General features: G+C 41.6%; 1 protein-coding gene across 1 annotated transcript; it reads left to right on the plus strand.

Annotated features, from left to right (window-relative positions):
- Window positions 1-521: 521 nt before the first annotated feature.
- Window positions 522-2,911, plus strand: LOC119119468 (lysozyme g-like). Its single transcript, XM_037245850.1, has 6 exons — window positions 522-642; window positions 964-1,012; window positions 1,096-1,173; window positions 1,799-1,995; window positions 2,450-2,588; window positions 2,657-2,911. The coding sequence occupies exons 2-6, from the start codon at window positions 1,009-1,011 to the stop codon at window positions 2,788-2,790; spliced, it is 552 nt and encodes a 183-aa protein (XP_037101745.1). The 5' UTR covers window positions 522-642; window positions 964-1,008; the 3' UTR covers window positions 2,791-2,911.
- Window positions 2,912-12,258: the final 9,347 nt, after the last annotated feature.

Consider the following 12,258-nt stretch of genomic DNA (forward strand, 5'->3'; position numbering starts at 1 on the left):
TGCGTGGGTGTTTGGAATAATTTATTACATTACTGGAACCTTTTAGGTTAGTTTATAAAATGGGATTGTGTACTGTCATGCAAAACACTTGATATTTTCTTATTCTGTAGACTTGCTGTAGAGTCCACTTTTTCAAATATTTTATATTACAATTGTAAGTTGTCATGGTATTGAATTAAACGGTGATGAGTTAAAATATTTATAAATAGTACATGTTGTTATATTCAACATATATTGGACATGCGTGTCTTTATTATTATAACGGTACTTATGAATAGGAACAACAAAATGACACAGGGCAGGGCTGCATTTATACATTTTCCACAAAACTTGTTTTTGTGGTGGCTCCTCTTTACGCAGACGTTTTTTGAATGTGTTGTTTACATGACAGCGACGAAATTGCGAGACATTTATTAACTAGCCACTTCCTGAACCTATGTCAGATGACTTCTCGGAAAAGAGCCGTTTCTGTCAGAAGGAACGCAGAAGTGAAAGTAAAGACAAAAGTGAAAGTAAACATAAAAAGGGGAAGACGTCATCCTCCACAAGAGTATATAAACTGCAGTTTTTCCCCTAGAAAAATACAGAAACCTGGTCGGAGCAAGGCGGACTGCAAGAAACCCGACACCATCATCAAGACAGGTAATTGTTATCTGCTTATCCATAACACAGCATTTTCATTTTAGACGTAACTTGAGCACACAAAAGGCAGAAGAGAGAGAGGGAAGTAAAAAGAGAGCATTCAACTTGTGATTTAGAAACAAATGACCTAAATGAGAATATCCCCAAGCACATACGCATTAGAGAGTTCATTTGCGGATGTGGCGGTGCCTTTAAGACGGTCTTGTTTATGCCTATCAGAAAATAAGAAATGGCTTCTTCCTGTTATGGCATAACAGGCATAACAGTTATGCCTACTACAAATGCTCATTTGTGTTTTTTTTCTCCCTCCTGTGAAACTAGATTGTTTCCAACTGTGCTGTAGGTGGTCGCACATTGACGAGGACAATGAGTGAGAGTGCCTTTTCTTACGCCCAAATTTCCTCTTGTGAGCTGCAGATGTTGACGTGAATAAATTGAAATGTGCACGTTTAGGTTACGGGAACATCATGTTGGTTGATACAAGTGGAGCGTCCAGGGAAACAGCCAATCAAGATCGCCTGTCGTGTGAAGGTAAATGTCCACTTTTTTTTTTTAACCTAGATTTCTTTATGGAGGCCCTAATGATGACAGAATAATTAATACAACAATATTCAATGCAATATTTAAACAGACACTTCAACTGAGGCAGTTTCAGTAAAGAGAATTGTGATTAAATACACCATATTATGGACACTGCAACATTAAGGACAACAATAGTCCAGAGAAGACTCATTTTTAAATTCAAATAAGTCTAAGTAAAATAATTCTTTATTTTATTTGTAATAAATCATTGTGGGGGTCAAGCGGTTCAGAAAATGGATGCATGGATGGATTTAGTCTTATATGTCACTGTTAAAAATTAGTGTGTCGGTCCTATAACTTGTAACTTAATCTAATTTAGTTACTTTCAAGTAGCCAGGAAAGAAAGTTAATTCTGAAAGGTAGTTATCAGTAAAGTAACTAAGTTGCTTTTTTTAAGGTAACTGTGGCAACACTGTGAATGTATACATTAGATAAAGAGACTCTAATTAAAATGGTGCTGCAGTACAACACCGACAGGGGTCGCAAATTAATTGTCAGCCCAGATTTAAGATTAGATCATTTCGTTACTTTTAAGTAATTCTTGTATGATACTGTGTGGTATCTCTCTTTGAAGGAGTGCCTGCATCCAAAGCCATGGCACAAACAGATCTGGGTAGAATGAACAGATACAAGAGCATCATCCAGACAGTAGGAGCGCAAAAGGGAATTGATCCTGCTATTATTGCTGGCATCATTTCCAGAGAGTCCAGGGCTGGAAATACGTTGCAAAATGGCTGGGGAGACCATGGCAATGCCTGGGGACTCATGCAGGTTGGTAGCACGTTATGGCGATGCGATAGTCGAATTGCTTGAAGTGGTTTTCCAGGTGCAAGGTTATCTTGTCCAAAGTCAGCTAGGATAAGCTCCAGCTCACCCGTGGCTCTAATGAGGACAGGTTCCATGGCAGTGATTGTCAGTGTACGAGTGCCACCCTTTAGTTGTTTGCAAAAATAAGACCAAAATCACTATTAATTCATTGTAAAAGTTTCATGTAGTATTTGAGTAGCTGCATGAGTATCTATTTTGGGTCTACCAAGCAACTGTTTTTGAATGTTGGTCATTATGGTGGTTAGAGTTATTTTCCACGAGATGGTACTTTGTGTATAATGTTTTGGAACAACTCTAGAAAATAGATGTAGTAGTAGTAGTTTTAAAACCATCCGCAATTCTTACAAGAAACTCTGTTGCTGTCCTTCCCGCTTTAACTGCAATACTGTATGTGCAGGTTGATAAAAGGTATCACACTCCACGAGGCGGATGGAATAGCGAGGAACACCTCTGCCAAGGCAGAGACATCTTAATCGGTGTGATCGGTGATATCAGAAGGAAGTTCCCGAACTGGACTGCAGAACAACACCTCAAAGGTTTGTTTGTCCGCTAGTAAATGACTCACACGTTACCTTCTGTCTGATTTTGCATTGGACCTCTGCAGGCGGGTTGGCAGCCTACAACATGGGCCCCAATTCCGTGGAAACGTATGACCGCGTTGACAGGAAGACCACTGGACACGACTACTCTAATGACGTTGTTGCCAGAGCTCAGTGGTACAAAAGCAACGGCTTTTAGAGTGAAATTGTTACAATGAGGAAACCCTCTAAGCATCGAATAAACACGAGTCAAACTGATACTGTGTTCTTGTCTTGTTCATCAGCAAGTCCAAGTCTGTTGTCATCCCTGATCCAAATTACAGAGAACATCAAACACCTCAGCTGTAGTAAACAGCCTAAACAAATGCATGTTTCGTGGACAGGGGAATCATGTTTTTTTTATTTTGAAATTGATTTTGATTGATTGTTGCTAAAATTGTACACTTTGACACCAAATTTCTCAATTAACTATAACAGCAACAAAGGTATGGCCTCGAAAGTAAGGTCAGTGGCGATTTAAAAAAAAAAAAAAACATTTTAGGTACAAAGTGAGAGTTCATTTGTGTCTTTGGATACATTTCTGTGAGCCTAGGCGGTCAGAAAAACTGTTATTGAAACAATATCAATTTGAACAGGAGTCAAATTGTGGAGGTTGCTCAGGTGAAAGAATTATGTAGCACTGCCTCATTTGGTAGATTTGCTTTGTTAGTCAGCATTCACAAGTGAAATAACGTTTTGCCTAACTATTCCTAAATGGCTCCAATGGTTTATTTCCATGCAGTTCAGTCAGTGGGGTTTTCCCACTTTTTATGGCCAAGGGCAGATCCCACACATGTAAGGAGAGTCAAATTGAAGGGGCACTCAAACATTGCACCTCTTGAGGAACCTCACACGAGGACATTTCGGCAATAGTACTCAAGGCACAGACGAGCAGCTCTTCAACATGTAGTTGCCTTTTTTTTTATGTCAGCAGCAAAACTGCTATAGTGCTGTTCCATAACCCTTACAGGTCGATAACTGCTGGCCCAAAGAAAGTCGACCAAAAACCAAAAGGTCTCTGCTTCTAAAAATGACTGCTAAGCTATTTGTGAATTTTATTTGTACTTTCTCCTCGTCTTTGTAACATTAGCATATCCTGAACATGAGACTTTTTTTTCCATCCTGCTGTTATCAGGTCTTTAAAAGACAGTCTGAGACCCATAAGAGTATCATGACGCGATTGGATTCCTGGCTAAATGCTGCAGCCACTCTGTTCCTTCAACACCCCCTCAGTATAAAATCCATTCCTTCAAAGCTATTAAAAATGACTCGTGCAACACCTGGTCCCGCTCTTCCTTCCACCATTCTTACCTGTGAAAGTATACAGAAAGCAAAAAAAGCTGCGATAGGGCATAACGTGAGGGGTTAAGTGTGGCAGGTAAAAGGGTGGGGAAGGGGATCTGCAAAGTCCACTTGAAGACAAGGAAGAGAAAAGACAGAGTGTGGGGATGGGGCTAGTGTTGAGTGCCGCTGTGTTTATTTAGTCTGCTTCAAAGGCAAGCCTAATTATTTTACCATGCTGTGCCTATAGAGACTTCAAGATTCATGGGCTGCTCTCAGCTTCTATCTCCCCCAACTAACTGACAGCTTAACCCTTCGCCTCCCAGCAAGCATCTATCAAGACTTTGCCTCCACAACAGAACGCATGCTGACACTTTTCCTAAGTTTACTCACACATGAGACATACTTCTTGAGACATAGAAGATCGCTTTGTGCTCATCAAAGTATCTTTTTCATGTTCTTGGTATCCACGTTTGGAGGACAAAGTGTCTCATTCCATCACACGTTGAGAGCCAACAATGGCGTCTTTGGCTGGACTGATGTTTGCTGTCTGCTGAATAGTTTGAATCTCACAAGTGGGAGCAACATAATGGAAAAAAAATGAAGTAACTTTCACTGGCTTCACGTGGACTCCAATGATCTACCACTCTGTAAACCAAACAAACACTCGGAAGATTATTGAATTATTTCTTGCAGTTCTAATTATTCTAAGCGTATTTAATTTGTACGAGAATGCTGTTTATTTGCTCACACATGCAGGCGTATATTTTTTGGTAAAATGCCCACCCACCCTTATGTTGACTAAGATAATTGCCATTATCATTGTCATCTCATTACCACCAGTGGTGAAAGGAGAGTTTATAAGTTTGATAATAATATTTAAATCAAAATATGGATAATGGCTAATTGGACTTTAAAACAATTATTCGGAACCAATACTGTCTCTAAAGAATCACTGGTACTTCACATCCCAGAATGCAATGCAACAGCTATTGCTTGTCACATTAGCTGGATTTAAGTCAAGTCAAGTCAAGTTTATTTATATAGCCCTAAATCACAAGCAGTCTCAACGGGCTTCACATACACAAAACAAATTGACAATTATTCTCAAAGCATCCCCTGATCTTAAGCTCCCAAGAGGGCAAGGAAAAACTAAAAAAAAAACAACTAGGGGAAAAATGAGAACACTACACTACACTACAGGGCCAAGGGCTCAAGTCTTAAAGACAAGTCAACCCCAATTTTGATCTTTGAAATGATATGTTCTGTGCAGCCCAACTACGTCGAAACACAGTGTTCTGATTGTTTCATTTGTGGAATATGAATTGAACAGGCAAAATCCAACCTGTTTTTATCCATCTCGAGGGCGGCCATTTTGCCACTTACTGTCGACTGAAAATGACATCACAGTTACCAGGTCACAACCACTCACGGATAATCAGTTTTTTAATTTTGCAGTGGATTATTAATCAGAAAGTTGACATCCACACCATCCATTGAGTCACATGTACACACCCGTACACCATCGGTGACGCTACGTAAATATAGTTTGAATCACGTGCTATGCTAACTAAATGATTAATAGAAAATTGATGCAGAACAAAAATCAGGCAAACAATATTCTATTCCGACCACAGAAAAACATGAGATGGCAGTTGGGTCACTTTGTACGTAAAAAATCTATTGAAGAAAATGTGAATAAAATGTGGAAAATAAAAGTATGTTGAAAACCCATTAGCGAGCTCTAGCACATGGAGATGTAGATCTGAATTATCTAGAGCTGAAGGGGCAGGGACAGCTGGGGCAGGAACAATAAGAATGACTAAGTCCCTCATATAATAGTGAAAGAGAAGTATCAGTGGTCTTGTTCACTCATTCCTGGCAAGCGCACGGAAGATCACTTTACGTCGAATGGGAATGCCAGTCACTTTAGGAATTTATATGTGTTATTAGTCTGGTCTAGACTAGTTGAGGACAAATGTCATAGGCACGAGAGATGGACGTGTTCCAAGCAATAAACTTTGAAGGATGGTAAAGGTGTCATGATTAGGAAAAATCTGTGTTAAATAACAAAGATATGACAAATTAAAATGTTAAAGCTTCTGCGTTTTAATCAGACTTGCGAGGATTTTTGCAGTACCTGAGCATCCAGGGCGATGTTTCTGGGAATATCATTTGTTGGTCCATACTTACCAATAATACACATGACGCTCATCTGAGTATAAAAAGAAATAAATACTCAGAGGACTCACAAAGTGACTCCTTCATCTACTGAGCACTTCCAGATTTCTTTCCTCTTAAAGCTATCACAGATTTTTTTGTTCTGTGGCTTGTTTCTTTTAACACACCATTTTTAAATGCAATGCAAAATTACAAATGCATTTTATTATGACTAAACTTTGTTTTCAATGTTTTTGTTTTTCATGTAACGTATGTACTAAGATTATAACTGGAAATATGATTTATTTTCCATGTCTGACATTTATGAGTTTACAGTAAATTCAGACTGCTACTGTGATGTTTTTCCATCAAGAATAAATCAGAATAAAGCACTCACATACCAAAAAATATCTCCAAATTCCAAGTACAGTTTGCAACAGTTGCTTTGCCAGGTTCCGTGTTCTTACTTTGCATGTGTTACCTTCCATTTCAGTGCATGTTTAAGACTTCCTGCTGATGTCCTGCCAGCTTTGCTTTTTTGGGGCGGTGGTGGAAGCGGGACACGAGGTAGTAAAATGTGTCAGTTTGAGATTGCACGGAAATAGAGGCCTATCCGTGTAGGTAGATTTTCGCCAGAGCAAAAAGCTGTTTGGGCAGAAATGTGCCCAAAATTGTCAATTTGTGTACGCAAAGCATCTGGCATTGAAAACTACTGATCCACCAGCTCTCGCTGGCTCAACAAGTCTTGCTACCGCTGTAAAAGTCACCGTAAAATCAAACAGCTTAATCATGGGAACAAGTGTTTTCTATCATTCTATGTCCTCCTGTTTCACCTCCATCCTGCCTTTGTCTTCATCCTCTGACCTTGTGTCTTTTCCATCCATGTGATCCAACTTTCTATCTCTGTCTTAAGCGTCCCCCCTGGTGTCCATGTTGCCTCTGTCTGATCCCTTCTTCCTGCACTGACCTCTCCCTGTCCTCCCACCATTTATCTGTCTCTATCTCTGTTGTAGCGTTCCCCTTTACCCCCCTTTGCCTTTTTTCCCCCTTCTCCCTTCCCTGCTTTCCTGTGCAGTTTGCGGCCTGTGAAACCAATTAGACCTTGTAAGCGGGGGCCTTTTGCCCCTGTCGTGTGGTCGGTTTAACCTGCCGCTCCAAATGGACATTGTTGGAGAGCTCGACCACCACCTTCCGTGGCTCGGTGGGTGGGTTTGAGATGGTGGGGAACTCGGGGGATAAGAGGGTTATGGAAGGCAAGGGAAAGGTGTGCGTGGGGGGGCCACCAAGCTTCTTTTGAACTGATAGTCAGTGCTTTGAAAAGGATAGGATAAGGATATGTGATTTTTAATAAGACAGTGGCTGGAAATTATATAATTCTTTTTCCAGCTGCTGTATTTTGTGTGTCAAGGCTGCATGGATACTCTTCAGCCTCTTTAGGAGTAAACAGACTCCTCTTTTGGCAGTAGACCGTCTCCTTTCACCCTCCTTTCACCCTCACCCTAACTGCCAGGAATGCTTTTAACAATTCACCATCAGACGCAAGCAACATAGGACACTGGGAGATTGGTGCATTCCAAAGGGAGCGTTCTTTTTATTTATTTTTTTTTGCCACTCTTCACATGTCAATCAGCAACACTATCTCCTTGTTACCCCTTCAACCACCAACCCTCCCTTTGTCCCTAAAAACACACAAACGTACATACACCACTTGGGATCGCAGTTTTGCTTTGCCACATGTCAATTTAAGGGATTGTCGTCAAAGTGTTAACTACCCAAGAATGTGGCCTTTAAGGTGATACTCTGCCACCTCCATCTGTGCTTGGGGTCTCTGAGGAGCACCTGAAAAACCAACTGTAGCAAAACCTTCTTTTACAAGTAACAAAGGAAAAAAAAATGGAAGGATTCATTTCCATCATCATAATTTGAGCTGGTCCCTTTCATCAGATTGAATGGCTACTACAGCTTTTTCTTACTTCGAAAATGTCCATAGAGCAGGAAAAAAAAGAATTGAAGCTGAGCATCAGACACACACACACACATGCACACGCACACACACACACACACACACACACACACACACACACACACACACACACACACACACACACACACACACACACACACACACACAACTTTCAACACTTCGCCTCTTCACACGTACTAACCCCCCCCCACCCACCCACTTCCCTCTTTACAGTCCTGGTGAAATTCCTTGGCACATTATCAGTGCGTTGAAAGCACGTGACTGGTATGTGACAGTGTCAGCTCGTGACAGTTCTCCTTCAAAATGGGGGCAGGGAGGTGGGGCTGAGGGATACGAGTCCTGCTGGATGCATGACAGAACCTGTCAGTGGACCAAGGGGAGGGTGGCGCTTATCGATCAAACACCCCGACTATCTACCATGCTGACCTTCATGTCCTAAGAAGGGCCATTTGAGTGTTGAGGCTGTAATGGGAGATGTGGGCAAGTGGGGGCTGAGGGGGTGTCGCCTTCTTCTTGTCATTCAGTGCAACCCCTGGACTACATACGACAGTTCCTGGTCTTCCCATCAGTGCCAGTCATGTTGATTTAGTTTGTCTCTGCAGATTGACATCAGCAGCCACATCAATTCAATCAATTATTTCATTGTTGTGACATGAACTTGATCTATCAATTTTGATTGGTAGTGAGCTCAAAAGTTATACTATATGAAGCCTGCAACTGTTGACCAGGGGTGGGGAGTGGGTGGAGTCCACTGTTACCCAAAGTCAGCTGCGACCCTACGACCATGAACCGGATAAGAAAATGGATGGTTGAAGAAGTTGTTATCATATGTCATGTTTTTATACATCTCCATTATACTACATATTGACTTTCTCTAACAAAGGGAAATGGGTAAAGCGTTACATCAACCAGCCCAAATTTCTTTTAAATATCTCATCGAATGAGAAGATTTATTGCGATGTGGATTAGACTTTGCAGCCCAAAAGCCAGAAAGTTAGGAAGACTGCACTGTAATTGCTAAATCACTGCATGTGCAGTTTTTGTTATTTTTACATTTTAAAGTTTTGTCTTTGCTATGCAAAGTGTGCTTTCTTTTCCATTCTGTATTGCAATGGGATGGTCTGTCAACAAATTGCAGCACAAAAATAAGTGTAAAAGTGAATCTTGTCCGCTCTCTCGGAATCAGTCTAGCAGTGATCCCCAAACTTTTTTCCGTCTGGATCCGGTTCATGGTAGTATTTTTTTTTTTTTTGAGGACCAGCAACCATTCATTGACTGCAGGGGTGGAGGCGGGGTGTTGGTCTGCCAATGTATATTCCCTGAATGGAAACTAATCGCGGGGGATGAAGATGAAGTCCTAAAATACTAAACTGCTAAAATACCAAAATTGCTTAATGTCGTAGATATATATAAGATATATAGGATAAATAGATAGGTAGGTAGGTAGGTAGATAGATAGATAGATAGATAGATAGATAGATAGATAGATAGATAGATAGATAGATAGATAGATAGATAGATAGATAGATAGATAGATAGATAGATAGATAGAAGGAACGTATGTTCTCTCTCATGCAATGTGTGGGCAATGGGCGCCACCTGCTGGCTGTTTGTCTTTTTACAAGAGCGTGTCACCAAGTCTTTGAGCTAATTACGCCAACCATCAGCTCTGTAAATGTGCTCAAGTTGTATGTGTTTGCTTTGACATGGATGCATTGGCATTAGTTGTTACGTTATGTGCTTCTCTGCGCACTCACAATAAGCTGCAAAGACGGACTGCGCGTCCAGTCTGTTCCTTTCTCCCTTCCTTCCTGACCTATAAATACTCTCTCATCAGCAGAGGCTGGCTGTGAGAGGCACTGACCCCCTTCCTCTCTCCGTCCAGCTCAACAGTGATTGATGGCAGCCTGTGCTGCTGGCGCTAACCTTGCACTTGGGCTCTGGCAGTATAAATGATGGCAGGTCAGTGGCACCAAGCGTGGATGGAGGCTGGAAACGCTCTCTCTCTGTCTCTCTCTCTCTCTCTCCCTCCTTCTGTCCCGTTATCCTGATGCAGACATCATCATCATCTCCACTGAGTATAAATAATAGTGGATCAGGTGACAGCGCCTGCCCAGGCCATTGACGGGGGCTTTAATTTCATGGCTAATTTCTCCAGGCACACAAAGGATCGATGCTGCCCTGCTCATGCTCTTCATCCCTTTGCTTCCTCTTCTGCAAAGGCAGGGCGCGTAGAAAGACGAATGCAGATTTACGGACATTGAGCTGATCCATAAGCACGTGCGCTACAACTGTATGTTTGGCATCCTTCACGGGGTACAAGAAGGAACGCGTCCAGGAACCCAGGATGGCCTAACGATCGATGCGGCTGCAACAGATAGCTTTGGAACTAAGAGCAACAAGCAAAATATGAGCACACAGCTCCCCACCTGTGTGTTAAAGTGTGTTAACCATCGCCATAGTGATAAATATCAAGCCTCAGTCCCTGCTCGCAGCCCCAATGGGAGACGTTCAACGCCAGCCCCTCCGTAATGACTTTGTCTACCTATCGATCCAGCTATGATCCATGTACTGTAATTCTTATAGCATCAGGCCCGGCCCCAGCAATAACTCCAAGTCATGTTTCGGCCCGCCCATCCACATGACACCTTATTAGTTTGAGTTTGGACTTTTACCTCGCTTCCTCCCTTCCTTTTCTCGTACTCCTTCCCTGCGGGCTTCTAATTTTTTTTCTCCTTGTTCTTCCAAACTAATACCATCAGCGGTGGGCCCTTCTCTCTGAAGACATTTCACTTTAGTCTGAGCCACATATCTTCCTCTCCTCACTGCGTAGCTCGCAGTATGATACGGGTTAGTGTCTGCAACGGTGCCTCATCTGTCTTTCGTTTGGAGCACAGCCCCTGCGGGCTCCCGCCGAGACTCCGCCATCCCTCTTTAGACTCTGTTCTTTTCTCCCCTTTGAGCCACAACTATATTTCACTTCATTTCAACCCTTTCTTTTTTAGCCTGGGTGTAATAGCCGCTGATATATGGCTTTGCTTCTGTAGCCTTTTGAGCTTCCTCTGCCTTTTATAAAACATTGTCAGAGTGACAAAACAGCCGCCCTTGGGTGTCCTGGAACAGGTGCACCTTCATCCTACGGCTATTTCTCAAGATCCCAAACTGATCCTTTTAGAAAACGATAACATCTGGGTCCTTGGACAGGAGTTCCAACAGCCTGGACAGAATCGTAGCTCATCTCTTTTTTGGCCTGTCTGCCGTGAGCCAAAGATTGTCTGTCAACTCGGGTTTGTTTTTTATGAGGGCTGATTTAAAGAGCACGGCTTGCCATCTGAGCTAAACCTGTTCTTTTTGCTGACACGCCTGATAAGTGCTAATCAAGGAGCAGAAGATGAGCAGTTGAAGCTGTCTGCTGAATGAACTATTTCATCGTGTGAGGGTAAAGGCATAGAGATGTGGGGGTTTGTTCATTACTGTCGCTGTTAGAGAGACTCTAATGATGTTCCTCCTGGCCACTGAGACACATAACAACCTACTACCTCTGAGGCATGACTGTGATTGAGATGTGAGTAAAAGCGAGGAACGAAAGGAGGGAGCAGATGGGCCCTGCGGAAAATTAAAGCGCCATGTTCTCTACCTCTACTTTATCTCGGCCCCCGGCCCCGTTCTTCCTAACATGCAAGCTTTTTTTAAACGATTATAAAGGTTCATTCAGCCTCATTACCTTCACCAAAGGAGTTACTCTTGTGTATGAGTGTATGTTTATTTGTTTGGTTAAATACAACTTCCCGTTATCTGTTTTTAATACAGTTTATCAGCCTGTTTTTTTTTTAAATGGTAAACATTTTTTCCACAGCTCAGATATTAGTTAACAGACTATAATATTGTATTTTATAAATAATAATAATAACAATAATTCACTAAAATGTAAACAATGAAGCAGTGCATCCTGATAAATTAATTGCATTTTCTTTTGGTCACTTGGCCACTAGGGGGCAATACAAGCGTTTCATAACACTTTCAAGTGATTCAGTAATTTAAATGTAATATTAGCGGTTTATCGCAGAGAATAAAGAATATATGCCTATAAGTATTACTATATTGTCTGTCTACATGTGTTGATGCACTGGTTGTGTTCAAACTAGTTGCTTAAAACCTTGAGACCCTGACAGATTATATTATAATGTTTATGCAAAAAAAGGA

This window comes from Syngnathus acus, chromosome 1 (genome assembly GCF_901709675.1).
Source record: "Syngnathus acus chromosome 1, fSynAcu1.2, whole genome shotgun sequence".
NCBI classification, from domain to species: Eukaryota; Metazoa; Chordata; class Actinopteri; order Syngnathiformes; family Syngnathidae; genus Syngnathus; species Syngnathus acus.